The 16,588-nt window shown below is 33.2% G+C and overlaps 1 protein-coding gene across 1 annotated transcript; it reads left to right on the top strand.

Moving 5' to 3' along the window:
* Positions 1–10,500: 10,500 nt before the first annotated feature.
* LOC145072445 (histone-lysine N-methyltransferase ATX4-like) lies at positions 10,501–16,397 on the top strand. The gene is made up of 21 exons (XM_079018864.1): positions 10,501–12,055; positions 12,138–12,263; positions 12,350–12,418; positions 12,506–12,574; positions 12,647–12,738; positions 12,833–12,925; positions 13,101–13,236; positions 13,318–13,423; positions 13,513–13,612; positions 13,707–13,831; positions 13,907–14,052; positions 14,145–14,249; positions 14,345–14,409; positions 14,496–14,712; positions 14,813–14,896; positions 14,997–15,053; positions 15,145–15,234; positions 15,317–15,403; positions 15,495–15,569; positions 15,733–15,833; positions 15,941–16,397. The coding sequence occupies exons 1-21, from the start codon at positions 10,910–10,912 to the stop codon at positions 16,029–16,031; spliced, it is 3,180 nt and encodes a 1,059-aa protein (XP_078874990.1). The 5' UTR covers positions 10,501–10,909; the 3' UTR covers positions 16,032–16,397.
* Positions 16,398–16,588: the final 191 nt, after the last annotated feature.

The following is a 16,588-nucleotide window of genomic DNA, read 5'->3' as shown; positions in this document are numbered from 1 at the left end:
TCCGAGGATATTGGATCGTATGTTCATTCAATGCATTCTATCCCCATAATGTTTGCCTTTATTGAATAGTGCATGCTGCCAAGGGCTCCCCAAAGCAGTACAGTCACTCGTTGCTTACAGTGATCCATCGGGATAGATCTCATCAAGATCATTATATAGGATCAGTATGTAAGGATCGACTAGATGGAGAAGATTGTCTTATATATATATATATATATATATATATATATATATATATATATATATATATATATACATATATATATATATATGTGTGTGTGTGTGTGTGTTGTTGATGACAGTTGATTTTGTAGGTTTGAGATATATGATTTATTATCAATAAAACATTATGGGATTGAAAAACCTATGTATCTCACCAAGTTTCCCAACCTGACCCACTCATTTTGTATGCATCATAGGTAGCAGTGTTAAGAGTGCAGAAGACTTAAATAGGATGTTGAGTGATTAAAGAGGAGACATGCAATAGTGTTCAGGATCGTTAGGTATTTACATTGTAACATATGTTGTGTATCAATTATGACATCCTCAGAGTTTTGATATTTTGAAGCAATCATTTGCATTCAAAATGTTGTAATATACTGGAATTTTTTGCAAATAAAGATGTTATGAATTTTAAAATCACAAAGAAATTTTTTTTTTTTTGGTTCTAGAAAACAGTGGATGTCACACTAAATTTGAAAATCTTGTTAAAATCCTGAAATCATAAAAACTTGGCAAGGAGTGTCGCGCCAAGGCTAGGGCGCTGCGTCCTTCGACAACAGGTTTTTTCTGTGATTTTTTTTTCAGTTTTAAATCTTGTACATATAACAAAAACTTGAGTCTTTGATACCACTGTTGGGTTTCTATGCAACTATACACTAGATTAAGGCAACAAAAACATTCAAAAATCATCCTAAGCGTACATGCACCCTAGGATATAAGTTTTACTATTATAGCAACGTACTTTTAAAACATGAATTTAAACTATCAAAAGGGAAAGGATTGCTAACCATTAGGACAAAATCATATTTTCTATTGACCACTTGTGGATCTTGAACTCCTTGTAATCACTTGGAAGGGATAGCACCCAAAGTAGAGTGTCTCTAACGGCTCACACCCAAAAGACTAAAACCCTAGAATATTTAGGAGAGAGAGAGAGAGAGAGAGAAAAAAAAGGATTAAGAAGGAAATCTCACTCTTGGTAAGGTTAGGAACGAAATTCCCAAGGCTCTAAGGGTTTATTTATAGTTGAGGTAACTTGCAGACAAAGTAGGATTTGAATCAATTAAATAATCAAATTTAGTTCCTTATCGGTTACCTAAATTGATTATGGAAGCCTCCAATGGCTCCTAAAATCGTCTACGCCCTTTAAGGGTTCTAGAATGCTCATTTTGTTCAACTTTTAAAAAATTAACATGTCACACCACCAAACCAGAACGGCGGAAACGTCTGGGGGTGGATGACTTTATGTACAGTATCATAACAAATGAATAATAGTGATCAAAGTCATATAACCATTATATTGATAATTAAGAAGTTTACATTGTATCTGACACATTGTTTACTTGATACTAAATACATACGACAAAATTAAATGGCGTGACGTGTGACACGCCATCCTCAAAACTCTTTAGATTACCTGTTTACTGATTTTCTGAGAATACAAGTGATTTTGAAAAGTGTCAATGATTAAGTCGGTGAGTTCATAGTGTTTTGTATGAGAAAAATCGATAACTTTTCCTTGTAAAAAGATAGAGTGCACTTTCAGAAAATCCAATATTTTATTTAAAAATGAATTATAAGTCTTAAACCCAAAGACCAAAATGTACGAAGTGTTGTACAGGAAAATAGTATTATGAAGATTTATCTATATATAAAACTAATTGAATGTATGTTAACCCCGTAAATCAAATGTATTGTTAATACCCCATGTGAGTTATTATAATCATGCTAGCGACTAGTGGCCTACTACGACGTTCTTTAGGCGTCAGAATGTTAGACATTTGTCACCCTAGACTTGTCGGTCTAACTGTAGCTAACAGCTTGGGTGCAGGATTGTCAATCCCGTATAGATCTATACACAAGTGTCACGCTCTCTTACCGATACTCTAGTTATAATTCAGGAGTTTAGTGTGTACTCTGGTAGGTACAGTGAAGCCAAATGTCTCACAAAATTGTATCAACCGGTTTACGTCTAGTGTAATGAAAACCCTTTTTCTTGTAAATGTAAGTACTCTTCCATAGTGCTTACATATTGTAAAAATATTTATACCTTAAAATAAGTATATGTTTCGTCCGAAATGATAAAGTAGTGTTTGTGACTCCCAAATTATACTAAATATAGTTTATTATGATTGTTTTGTTAAGTCTATTTATATAATCATTTATATAAATACGTACTAGTTATCTTGTCTGGATGTTTTTAAAAGATTATATCATATAAACTTACATCTAACACAAGTATGAGAAATTGGTATGAAAAAGTCCATTTCTAGCTTTTGCCCCTTTCTAACGACATTTACCGGTAATTAGTAAAATATAACTTTGTAAAACCATATATCTTTAGTCAAAACACGCAAAAATGGTGTCATAAACTAGTTAGGACCATTTTTGCTAGAAAACCCCATTTTTTCATAAAATGCTAGATTTTTGAGTTTTTTATTTGTGTAAATGTTCTAAAAACTAGTAATACTCATATTTCATGCAATAATACTTATTATTCAAAATAGAAATGAAACACGCAAACATTTGTGTTATAAACCAAACTTTACTTGTATCCGCCCCTAAAACATGAAAATCTCGAAAATATGGGGGTATGAACTCACCTTGAGTGTGGTTGTGGTTGGATAAAGAGGTGATGGTGAAGATCTTCAAGCCTAGAACACTTGAAGTTGGTTGAAGAACTCTTTGAAGGTGGTATTATCCAAAAATCCTAAAAACCAACTTGAAGAATTAATCCTTGTAACGTTTGCACTTGTTTCTTGAGAGAAAAGTGAAGAAGTTTGAAGATGGTGGGGGGTTTGGGGGTTCTCGGCCGAAGTTAAAAAGGGGGAGGGTGAAGTGATGTTTGCATTGTTATTTGATGGATAAAGGCATTGTTATATGTTGGGTAATATTTCTTATTGGGAACAGATGTATCTATCACATCACAAGTCAACTCCTTTTTCTTTTCCTTCCAACCGAAAACTCCACTAGCCCACCAAAATCACATGGTGATTTTGGTCCAGTGTCACCGAGATCATAGAGTTTTCGGTCCTAAACCGAAAACTCTAACAAAAAGGTATAAACCCAAAATTCATGTCCTAATCAGTTGACTTTTGTTAACTGGTTTGACTTTTGCTGACTTGTTGATTTTGATTGACCCAAAACTACCATTTGTCACATAACATTCAATCCCTACACATTTAATCAATTCCCGATTAATTCTAATTAATTTTAAATTAATTCTAGTTAATTCTTAATCAATTCTAACTTATTTCTAATTAATTTATTAATATGTAATAAATTAATAAACTAATTATCTCAATCTCCCAAATCCATTCTAACTCTTTTAACTCTTGAGGTCAGCAGAAAAAGGACTTTGTTATTATTCCTAAAGTTATATCAATATAGTTATGACATTGGACACATATTTCCAACATATTTAATGTATGATAAACTTAATTCTAGAACGTTCGTAACAATGATTATAGACAAACATCAATGAAATTGTATTTCTAAACAATTAATAGGTCAACACGCATCCCGAAGCTTGACATATTTATTAGACCGTTTTTTTTGTAATCTTATAGTTTGTTCTCTAGTGTTATTGTTTGATGATGAAACTTTTATGAATGTTTTTATTATTTTTGCGAACAATAATAGTCATCCCCCTATATTTTTGATAATGGAGGATGACACCGCAAATAAATATTTATTAATGGAAAAAATAATACAATAGTATGTTGGTGACTCCCCACCTGCCGAAAGGAAATGGGCTTTAGACAGACCCCATGAACCAAAACAACCTAAAAAGAATATAGAAATCAAAGGAAAAAGAAAGGGATAATAAGGAGGCTAGAACAAGTTCTAATCCCTAATACATAGAAAAAAGAAAACAAAAACCACATAAACAATAAAAAGAAAGACAACCCAAGAAGATAATAAAAGAAATAAACCTTAGATCAAAGAGTCGAGGTAGGTGTGTAGTGGAGATAACTTTGTTTTGTAGAGGGAGCTTCCAAAGGACCTTGGATTTAATAGCATTTGGTAGAACTTAAAAATAAGGCTTGAGAGTCTTGAATGAACATCATAGTAATAGTCTTGACCATCATATCGTATGGTATTCTGTTATTCTTAAAAGCTTATGGAACTTGGAGGCATTAGAATTGGCAATCCTCATTTCAATCAAGAGGTTAATGACCTTCTTAACCAAGGTGACAAGATATGTAGACAAAGGATTTCCTTACATGAGACCATGCTTAACTTCAAAGAAACAATGGATTTTCCAATTGATACTAACATAGTAGGTAGCAATGGAGACACATGGCATAATCCAATCGATCATGCACATGAAAAATCCAAATCCAACTAACGAAGAACGCAAGAAGTTCTAGCTAACCATGTCATGAGCTTTGTAGACATTTTGAGACCGAACCTTAAAATCAACATAACTGACATAACGATAAGGGATCATGTACCCAACAAAATCCTCACTTAGGGTTCGAGCCTAGGTATAACAACTTTTATTAACCACAATCATCATCGAAGGGGTATTAATGTCTTATAACTGCTTTTTAGAAATATCGAAGGACACGAGAGGAATGTAATGGAAACAATTTTTTCTTGGGGAGAATAAAATAAGAATCAAAATAACAAGAGTTGAGAAAAATACTTAAATGGGCCATGGTATTTTCCTACGAAGTAAAGGATGAGTTCGGCTTTTTTTTTATGCATGATTGGTCCTGATATGAGATTTTAATTCATCAACACCACTTCGGAAAAAATATATATATATATATATACAAATTTATCTATATATGTCGTGAAGAACATGTTTAAAACTTATAAATATTTATGGAAACTCTTTTTATTTGATCTTATCTAATGTGCTTTTGGTTGTATACAAATAAAAAATAACTTTTTCATGTCCAAAATTCATGAATATGTTTGAAATCATGCACATCTTAATGTTCACAAATCATGAACATTCTCGAAATTCATTGACAAGAACATGCTCGAAAATCATGAACATGTTTGCAAAATGAAGAACATGTACTGAAATCAAGATGTAGCTTTTTATTAATATTTTGTTTATCTAAAATTCATAGGCTTTTTTGTGTCTGAGTGACCATCAAACCAAGATAAATGAAGAAAATCATTTAGGCATTCATGTATGCTATATGATGCCTTTTGCGGACAGGACTAGAACCGATAATGAGAGTTGAAGTCGGTGATGAGTAGTCGATCTACATTAGGCGAAAGGTTCTTGTTATTCATTGACCGAATGATAAGCCATCTAGTTATTCATTGACTAACTAACGAGACCTTTATCGATGAACCTAGAGATGTTGCTCCAAAAAAGTCATTAATGTTTATTTATTCTTGTTTTGATGATCACTCATGTGAAAGTGTGTCAGAGACTAATCTTTCACATAAGTGATCATTAACCGAGATATAAAAATTCATTTCTAGGTTTTTTGGACTAACAATATAGATTATGGAGGCATAATGTATTATACATGAAACTTTTTTATTATAAATAAGATTATGATATTATCAATTTTAGTAGTATGAAGTGGTTAAAAAAAAATTATTGAAATTAATACATACATATCCCAACTTGATACATGCATGTTGTTTTAATAACAAATTCCTCATGTATCTAGGAATGAATAGTTATTTTTTGGACGATGACAACTCTTATAAAGGATCAGTCTCTGACATACTTGTTGTCGTCATTGAACCAAAAAGTAAATACAAATTCATAAATATTCAAGGATCGAGTCGGTTAACCAGTTGTTTCTCAGACTTCCTAAAAGCTTACAATTACATGCCAAATCATAGGTAAAAACCTAATGGTGCTTTTAGGCTAACTCTGATACTACTACTAATACTAAGTTACTGTAGTTTGTGGTTCAGTTAATACATAACACATATTACATAGTGGATTTTTGTAGCAACAGTGGGGTTCTTAAACCCCAATTGGAAGTGGGTATCATCTTATATTTTAGACAAAAAAAATATTTATTCTTATAAATTGCAGAGATATTGCCACTTGCTTAAATCTTTGCATTTCCTTTAAAAATTTTAGATTTTTTACTCTCTTTTCTTATTTAACATATACCATGAATGAACGATTTTTACCCCATTTTACTTTTTACCATTAGACTTTTCATTTCTTTGGAAAAAAAATCAAAAACTCCGTATGCTTTTATAATTTTTTAGGAATCATTGTCAAATCTCTTGTTTTCTTCTTCTTGTCATCGTCGCTCGATGGTACAATGTTGTTAGTTATAGGGTGGATCCAGGTTGATTTTTATCTTAATCTGTCACTTGTTACAAGTGACAATGTTTCCCCCGCTCGACCGTTCTTCCATACCACATGTTATGTGTCTTTAGCAGGCAATTTTCTCATGTTGCATTAATTGATGACATCTATTGATTTAATGATAACACAATCAAAAAATGTAAACGATTATATGATATTATATATCGATATGTTGGTATTATATTTATATGTTATTCTATAAAAAGTGAAATTTAGAATGTGCATCAAAATATCAAAGAAATAGTACCCTTAAATAGTCTAAAAATAAGGAATTTTTTGCAATGTTCAAAATTGTAGGCTAATTTATAGTTGGAAAAATCATAATAAATTTTGAAAAAACAGTTTTCAATTATATTAATAGTTTGCAAAATTTAAAAATGGTTGAAAACTTTGAAAAAATAACATTTTCTTTGATATGTCTGTGTGAGAAAAGGAGGTAAGAAAATTTTAGATTTTCAAAGAAGACTGTTAATTGGGTTTTCCTAAAAATATGATTATTATTATTATATAATATTTAAGTTTAATTAAAAATTAGAGTAAATTGTAAATTTGGTACTGTGGTTGGCAAAAAAAAAAGTGGATAAGATTCAAAATCTTTTCAAATTGTATCATTGGTTTAAAATCGGATTTTTTTTTTTTTTTTGTGATTTTGGTCCCTCTAAAACTTGAAAGTACTATTTTGTCTTTTTAGTTTCTTTTTAACATTTTTTTAAAGATTTATCTAGGTATTTTTTAAATTAAAATAAAAAACAAATCCCTCCACCTTGTACGACCCTACATTGTATCCCCACAACACCACCACTAAATTTGTCGGGCACAGCTCCGCCCCACCCAGTATAACCCTTCTCACTTCTTGACGAAAACACGTATACACGCACAAATAGCTACAAATTGAACATAAATAAACAAAAAAAAAAAAGATGAGATTTACAAACACACATACACAAGTGATTTAAACACACAAAGAACAAAATCAAAAATATGTGTTTATGGAATAATAGGTATACAATCATGGAGAAAACTAGCAAAAACAATAATTCCAATCATTTAAGCAAAATGTTACAGAAAACTATGATTTGATTGTTGAACCTAAACCAAACAAAATTCCCAAATAACACAAATCCACAAAAACCTATTCGAAAACCATGTTCTAATTGATGAGAAATTGTCTGGTGAAGAAGGCTTAGTTGATTCAAGGACCCAGAAAAGAAAAATCGATATTCATGTCACTGGTACCTTTTTTAAGCACCAAAACGCTAATAAGGAACAATTGATCAAGCACCTCGTAGGCCGTATTTAAAAAAGAGTTCTAATGTTGAATCTTACCATTATGCGTAACCCCAATACAGTCACAACACCACCACATCGTCGTCCCACATATGGGTGCTTACATTTCTTCTTATCTTTCTCATCTTTAAGAGAAGAAAGTAAAAGAGCTTCAACGAGTTTGATTTGGAGCGGTTTGTGATGATTTCATCATATTTGTCATGACGATGATTTCAAGGTGGAGAGGGTGACTTGGGATGGAGAAAAAGATATATATATATATATATATATATATATATATATATATATATATATAGAGAGAGAGAGAGAGAGAAAGAGAGAGAGAGAGAGAGAGAGAGATGGGTGATAGAGGGATATCGTAGGTGAGAGTGGCAGGTAGTCTCAATTGTTGTTCTCGGTAGAGACGTGGGCGACGACAAAGATTAGGTCTTGCCGGAGGTGGCTCTAGAAGAAGGGGGAGGAGGCAAGACAAAGATGATACAGTATTAACCTAGTAAAATGGGGGGGGGGGGAGGGGGGGTAGTTTTCTATTTTCTCTTTAATATAAAGAGAAAATATGGTGGTATGTGGAGACCCCTTCTTTGGAGACATTCAGTGGCAGCTGGCTTCCTTACCTATTCATTTCGGTGGTTTGGGTTTGTACTCGGCATATGAGGCTTCCTATGTATTTGTAGCCTCGAGGCCCCAATCTTGGGCATTACAAGACCACATCTTACGTGACAGTGGCGTATGTGGTATGGACTCGGATTACCTATGTGCTATGACTCATCTTCACGATACGATTCCGGGATTTGACTGTAGCGGTTCGCTAATAAGGATACCCCCACCCCCCCCTAAATCCCAAAAAGCATTTGTATGCCCTTTTTAGCAAAATCGTCAAAGATATGGAAGTCGACTTCGACATGACTGTCAGACAGAAATCAGTCTTTAAGTGTCTGCGGGCACCTCATGCTCGGGATTTTCTGCTAACTATTCCTATTGATGGTCTTGGCCATCACATGTCTCATGTGGAGTACCGAACTATCCTTCGTTACCACCTCATGATTCCCCTATTCCCAATTGACGAGATGGTATTTCTGCGAAGAAAGAAGCGCCAGTGAACTTTTTGACGGACTCACAGGATGGAAGGTCCACACTTAGGTCGGTTGACATTTTGGTTGTGGGATGGATAGGAGGGAAGCATGTGTGCGTGGATCTTACTGGGGTCTCTCCTCTCGTTGGTTTGGGGAGCGGGGGTTTCACAACAGGGCATGCCGCTTTGAAAGCCGCTGCGTGCAAAGTGGTAAAGCACGAGAATGAATGTATATAAAATCAACATGTGTTTATACCTTTTGAATTCGATACATTTGGTTTTTTCTCGCACCAGAGGCGGTGGAGCTCCTCAACAGAGTCCAATGGGTCATGAATTCTAATGTCATATCTCCTAGATCCACAAATGTTGTTTTTAAAAGAATTAGTTTTGTCATCCAGAAAGAGCTAGCGACACAGCTTGTTGCCGGTTTGCCTTCAATCGATATGTATTGAATTATTTTAATTAGTATTTATATAATTTTAGAATAATAAACTATAAAAAAATATATATAAAGAATATTTAGATAAATATTAAAAGAAATGTAAAAAGAAAATTAAAATGATATAACAGTCTTTTTAAGTTTTTCAGGACCAAAACTACATAAAAAGCTCTTTTTTTTTTTTTTTTTTTACCGATGGTGCAAATTGAAAATTTTTAAATCTTATCTATATTTTTTTGCAAACCACATAGACCAAATTTGTAGTTTAGTTTAAAAAAATATGATTACTATGTAATATAGGTTTACAAAATATCATGAATATTCCTTTTTATAACTAATACCATCAAAGAAAAAGCAGACCCTTTACTCTTTTGCATATCTTAACGAACAGCCTTTCATTCCAAGCTCATAGAAACACGACAAGACTTCCATACATATAAATCTCATTAACATTTTGGCTTTTGGGTGTCTCTTTTTTCAATTTACCCCATTTTTTGAACAGATGTTTCATAATTCCGGCGACCTCAGATGGCTGCCACCGGAAAAAAAAAGGTCCAAAAAAGCTCATGAAGATTGATCTTTGACAGCAACAAATCATTGTACAACCATTTATCGTCCACCAAAAACCATAAAGACGACATTTTTATACAAAAACTAAATCTAAACTTTTTGAAATCCCGAACTTGCCCATCATAAAAAAAAATGATTTTCGTTTTGAAAACCCACTAAAAAAAGGTTAAATCTTTGTAAATTAAAAAGAAAGATCACTGTAACAAGATTTGGCGGGACTATGTGCCCAATTGCCAAAGTTGAAATCGTTATAAACAAAATAATTGAAGTCCTAAACAACCCATAACATATATGTATTCAAATTTCATCCTCTTTTTTGTTGTCTTTATCTAAAACTAACAGGAAATAGCAGCTTTGTGATAGATTCTTGAAAGAAAGTACGCACATTTCATTTCATTTGATGAATGAAGAAGAAGAAGAGAAGATTATCTGAAAGAAGTTGGAAGTGGGCTTTGTTTGGAGACCCAATTAGGCGTAAGTAAGTTAACATAAAACTCACTTTCTCTCTCCTCTGAAGCAGTCCATGTATCTATAGATACATGACATTGTATCTATATGTCCAAAAAGAAACGAAAAATATTTACAGTTAAATAAATCTTTCTTCCCTATTTTATAATCTTCTCTCCACATGACATGAAGTTTGGTTTGGGTTTCATTTTTTTAACGTTTGTTTCACGAAATAGAGATTGTATGTAATGTGCAGTGGTAATGTTAATTAAAACAACTCATATCGACTTATTTTATCAGTGGCTTCGTGGAACAGAGAGAAAGAGAGAGATCCCCTAATTCACAACCTTGAAATTTCTATCAATTCATCAAATTTCCCTCCCAAATCTCTTGTTTTTGTCGGGTACTCTGTTGTTTCGATTGATTATTGGAACACCCATTTGGATATTTCTTTCAGGGAAGTGTTGGGTTTCTTCAATTAGACGATTAGGTTTTGTGAATTGAGGTTCTTGGTGGTTAGGGTTTCGGAAAGAGTGGATTTGTGGGTGTTGGGAGTATTAGAGGAATGATAATCAAGCGGAAGTTGAAATCGGCAATGCCGAGTTTGAAGCGTTGTCGAGTTAGTGAGTCGGGCGGAGGCGGAGATGACGACGAATGGTCGGGGAAATCTCGAAAGAAACGAAAGACTAAAAACGGCAGCCATGGCCATGGTTATTACCCTCTGCATCTGCTCGGAGAGGTTGCCGCCGGGATCATTACGTTGAGTGAATTGGGATTTCACTTCGCCGCCGGCGTTATCCCTAGCTTCTGCAGCGACACCGGCGCGGTGGTGATCGTTGACTCGAAACCAATTGCACCAAAAACGGAGTTGGAAGATAACAGTAATGCTATCAACAATGATACAGTACGACCGGCTAAACCACGACCGCCGTTGGTAAGAACTTCCCGAGGTCGTGTTCAGGTACTCCCATCTCGTTTCAACGATTCAATTCTCGATAACTGGAAGAAAGAAAAAACAAAACTCGATGTCAATCAAGATTCCCACTTCGACCATGAATTCACTCCTATTAAAGACAAATCCACTCTCAAAATCCCAAAACCCCGAGATCAAATTCAAACCAAGAAACATGTCGGGGATAAAGTTAGCTACAAATGTCGCAAATCTTTACCAAAGTTTGAAGAATTCGAAGATGAAGAATACAAGAGCTTCGAGATGACAAAGTATTCCAGATTAAATTCACAACATGACGACGACGATAATGACACAAACATCAAAGCACCCGATGAATTCTCTCCTGGTGACATCGTGTGGGCAAAATCAGGGAAGCATTATCCAGCTTGGCCAGCCATTGTTCTTGATCCTGTATTGCATGCGCCTCAACAAGTTCTTGGATTTCGTGTTGATGGTGCTTATTGCGTCATGTTTTTTGGGTATTCTGGAAATGGCACACAAAGGGATTATGCGTGGATTAAAAGTGGAATGATATATTCTTTTGTAGAAAATGTCGATAGGTTTCAAGGTCAAACTGACTTGAATGATAATGAGCCAAGTGTTCTTCGTTCTGCTATAGAAGAAGCTTTTTTAGCAGAACATGGATTTACAGAAATGTTAATGGTTGAAATTAATGCAGCAGCTGGTAACTTAGATTATCTTGATTCTATCCCTAGAGGAGTTCAAAATCTTGAACATCAACGTATCTCTCAAAAACAGGCAAGTTTAAGTTTTTGTCTCATTGACATTCAGTATCCTGTTATATCTGTGTAACAATAAAAATGTTTTTTTTTTTTTGCAGGAAGTATCTAATAGACGTCACTCACAATCATGTGAAGGATGTGGGTCCACCATATCTCTTAGAATGTTAAGAAAAATGAATGACACATCTCCTAATAACCGTTTGCTTTGTAATACGTGTGCTAAGGTCTGTGGTTTCATTTCATTCACTTTCTTGGTTATTATGATTGTCTTGTCTACCAAGTGTTTGATGAAATGCTTTCTTTATTTTAGTTGACAAAATTGAAACATTATTGTGGGATATGCAAAAAGATATGGAATCGTGCGGATACTGTTAGTTGGGTGAGGAAATTTAAAATCTTTTTTACAAAAAGCTCCTTCATTTATCCTTCAAGAACTAAATTTGGTGACAATCTTGATTAATTTAAGGTACGATGTGATGGTTGTAAAGTATGGGTACATGCAGAATGTGACAAAATATCCGGTCATCATTTTAAGGTTATCATCAATCTTGATTTTCTTTTGGTCCCTTTTCTTTATAAAGTCTTACAAAGTCAAAACATTTTGTAGGATCTTGGGGCAACTGATTACTATTGCCCAGATTGCAAAGCTAAGTTCAATTTTGAGTTATCAGATTCAGAAACTTATCAACCTAAACACAGGTAACTCTTGAATCTTGAATCTTGATATAAATTCTCATTGGATATATTATCAACAGTTCATTATTTCTAAATAACAATGTATTTTGGCTTCCAGATGTAATAAAAAGCAAGAGGAAATGGTGCTTCCTGATAAAGTCACTGTTGTTTGCACAGGGGTAGAAGGAGTGTATTTTCCAAGCTTGCATTTGTAAGCATTTTGAGTAACTCATGTTTGACTATAGTCAAGAAAACGAATGATTCATAAGTTTTAAGCTTAAAGATAGTTTTTTTTCACTATATGTGTCAACCATTAAGGGAAACATATATATCTTTTTTTCAGAAATGGAACAACTTTTATATTTTTATGTTCTTTTTGTTTAAAGGGTTGTGTGCAAGTGTGGATCTTGTGGGACAGAAAAACTAGCACTTAGTGAATGGGAGAGACACACAGGGTCAAAAGTGAAAAATTGGAAAACTAGCATTAAAGTGAAGGACTCCTTGTTGCCACTTGAACAATGGGTACATTTTCTAAATTCCTACATTTTTTCATTAAATGTTTCAAGATTTTGATTTAATCACCCAAAAAATGTTATCTTTCAGATGCTTCAAGTAGCCGAGTATCATGCTCGTACTGTTGTTTCGGTGAATTCCCTAAAACGCCCTTCTTTAAAAGCCCGAAAGCAGAAACTGCTTAGTTTTCTACAAGGTATATATATATAATACATAAATACATATATGTCCTGGTTTTTAGAAATTGGAAATAAAGTTGAACAATTTTTTATTTTTTTTTAATAGAAAAATACGAACCTGTAAATGCCAAGTGGACAACCGAACGTTGTGCTGTGTGTCGTTGGATTGAAGATTGGGACTACAATAAAATCATTATATGCATCAGGTCAAGATCCTATCTTTCTTTTTTTAAACATTTGTGGGTCCCATTGATATAAAAGAAAGAAATCTAAATCTAAATCTAAATCTAAACATGACAGGTGTCAAATAGCTGTGCATCAAGAATGTTATGGTGCAAGAAATGTTCAAGATTTCACATCATGGGTATGCAGATCATGTGAGACACCAGATATCGAACGCGAATGCTGCCTTTGTCCTGTGAAAGGTATCAACTTTAATAAATCTTTTTTTTTTTATGAATAAATTATTAAATTCAAAAAATAAAATATATTTTTTTCAGGAGGTGCTTTGAAGCCTACTGATGTGGACCCACTGTGGGTCCATGTAACATGTGCATGGTTTCGACCTGAAGTTTGTTTTGCAAGTGATGAAAAAATGGAACCTGCACTTGGGATTTTAAGTATTCCATCAAATTCTTTTGTAAAGGTACTTGCTATCTTTTTTACTTTTTACTATATATAAAAAAAAATAGTACATTTTATAAAAATCTTGTGTTTTTTTCTTTGTTTTTGTGTCAGATATGTGTTGTTTGTAAGCAAATTCATGGATCATGTACACAATGTTCAAAATGTTCCACTTATTACCATGCCACATGTGCATCAAGAGCTGGCTATCGAATGGAGGTGAGGCTACTTTTGTCAAAATCCATCAATCATTTTTCAAAATGGAAAAAAGAAAAAGTTATAAAGATGTGATTTTTAATTTTTTATTTCCACAGTTGCATTCTCTTGAAAAGAATGGGAAGCAGATTACAAGAATGGTGTCTTATTGTGCTTATCACAGGTAACCATTTGGGATTTTTTAAATTTTAAATTTTTAAATATTTTTTTTTTTTGGGGGGGGGTTCTGAATCTTGGTATTTTTTTTAGGGCACCAAATCCAGATACGGTTTTAATAATACAGACACCTGGAGGGGTAATTTCGGCAAAAAGTTTACTATTAAACAACAACAAGAATGGTTCAAGATTGATTTCTTCTAGAAGATTACAATTACAACCTGAAAAAGCTTCAATTTCTGAAATTTCCAATGAGGCTGAACCATTTTCAGCAGCTAGATGCAGAGTGCACATTAGATCAGACAATAAGGTAGTCTAATATAATTTATCCACATTTTTCATTATTAACCTCGAGGTTTAGCCATATGTTCATTCATACCCTTAATTGTTTCGAAATTTGTGTTTGTTAGAAGTCAGAGGGGCTAATTGTCCACCGTGTTACAAGACCATGTCATCATTCTTTAACAACAATACAACGGTTAAACAGCCTCAGAGTAATAATAATAATTAATATTTTATCCTTTTTTTTCAAAAAAAAAAAAATCTTGTTTTAGCTTTAAAAACTCATCGGATGGATACATTTGTTTCTAACAGGAAATGCAAGAACCTCGAAGCTTTTCTACTTTTAGAGAAAGATTACGTCATTTACAGGCAAACTTTTTGTATTTTTTTTAAACAAAACTTTATTTATTTACAAATTTTCTAAAATTTTCGGTTTTTTTTTTTTTTTTTGTAAATTCAGAGAACAGAAAATGATCGCGTTTGCTTTGGTAGATCGGGGATACATGGATGGGGTCTCTTTGCACGTCGAAACATCATGGAAGGAGAAATGGTTTTTAAAAAAAATTAAGAATTTTCTAGTTATCAAGGGTATTTTAGTCATTTCACTCACTTTTTGTAAAATATATATGTAGGTTCTTGAGTATCGTGGTGAACAAGTGAGACGGAGTGTGGCGGATTTAAGGGAAGCATCGTATAGAAGAGAAGGAAAAGATTGCTACGTGGGTTTCTTTTTTACACGTTTCTCGTATAATACACGAAAAGGGTATTTTAGTCATTTTCACTGAAAAATTGAAAATCTTGTTTTTTCAGCTATTCAAAATCAGTGAAGAAGTGGTGGTGGACGCAACAGATAAAGGAAACGTAGCACGCCTAATAAACCATTCTGTAAGTCCCTTCAATGTTTTAACATTTTCACAATAAAAAACAAATAAAGAGTAAATTACACTTTTGGTCCCTTCAATGGACCAAAAATGTTATAAGAATCTCAAATAAGGACTAAAACTGAAACATGGTTGCTATTTATTGAAACTGTTTCAACTTTGAATAGTGTATGCCAAATTGCTACGCGAGGATTATGAGTGTGGGTGGTGATGAAAGCCGAATTGTGCTTATTGCAAGGACTAATGTGACAACAGGAGATGAACTAACGTGAGTTTTTTTTTTTTTTTTTTTTTTTTGTAATTAAATTTCAAAGTTATTTGCTATTTAAACTAAAATTGTAACAAAATTTGAAAGTTTTTTGGTTGTGTTTGTAGGTATGATTACTTGTTTGATCCAGATGAAAGTGATGAATGCAAAGTTCCGTGTTTATGTAATGCCCCAAATTGCAGGAAGTTTATGAATTAGGATGATAGTGATACCGGATAAAAGAGTATAGAATTGGGCTCATTAGGCTAACTTGTAATTTTTTTTTTTTTTTTTTTTTTTGGGTTTGGGAAAAAGGTAATAAAAAAATGTTTAGATATATAGGAGAGAAGAGTAGGTGTAAGGGGGATTTGGAAGGATGAATTGATAGGTTACCTACCTCAATTGTGTCATCATAGTTTAAACACGATTTTGGTGTTCTTTGTCTCATGGAAAGCTTGTTTATGATGATTCTTTATGTTGTTTTAGTCTTTACACGTATGGAAAAGGGGAGAAAGTTAACGTTGTTTGTGTCAAAAGGACAAAGTATATGATTATATATATTCGGTTTGTGTTAAAATGTACAAATGGTTGGTGCAAAATAGGTAATTTTATGTTTTGTAAGTTTGGATGTTATGTATGCCTAGTTTATTTAAATTTATAATCATATTTTTATGGTGATATTTGTTGTAATGTTATATTATAAAGTTAATAGATATTGGTATTGTAATGTTGTATTATAAAGTTAATTGATATTGGTACGTGATATATATTGAAAT

Source organism: Lactuca serriola, chromosome 9 (assembly GCF_051521515.1).
Source record: "Lactuca serriola cultivar US96UC23 chromosome 9, Lser_US96UC23_V15, whole genome shotgun sequence".
NCBI lineage: Eukaryota > Viridiplantae > Streptophyta > Magnoliopsida > Asterales > Asteraceae > Lactuca > Lactuca serriola.
The sequence above is the reverse complement of the archived record's forward strand: the minus strand, read 5'-3'. Positions and strand labels throughout refer to the sequence as shown.

What these genes read in the sequence shown, in the direction of transcription:
- LOC145072445 (XM_079018864.1), top strand. Translation starts at nt 10,910, where the DNA reads ATGATAATCAAGCGGAAGTTGAAATCGGCAATGCCGAGTTTGAAGCGT. An exon ending in AAAATCATTATATGCATCAG is followed by an intron (nt 13,613 to 13,706) that starts GTCAAGATCCTA and finishes TAAACATGACAG; the next exon opens with GTGTCAAATAGCTGTGCATC. An exon ending in GAGAAGGAAAAGATTGCTAC is followed by an intron (nt 15,404 to 15,494) that starts GTGGGTTTCTTT and finishes TTGTTTTTTCAG; the next exon opens with CTATTCAAAATCAGTGAAGA.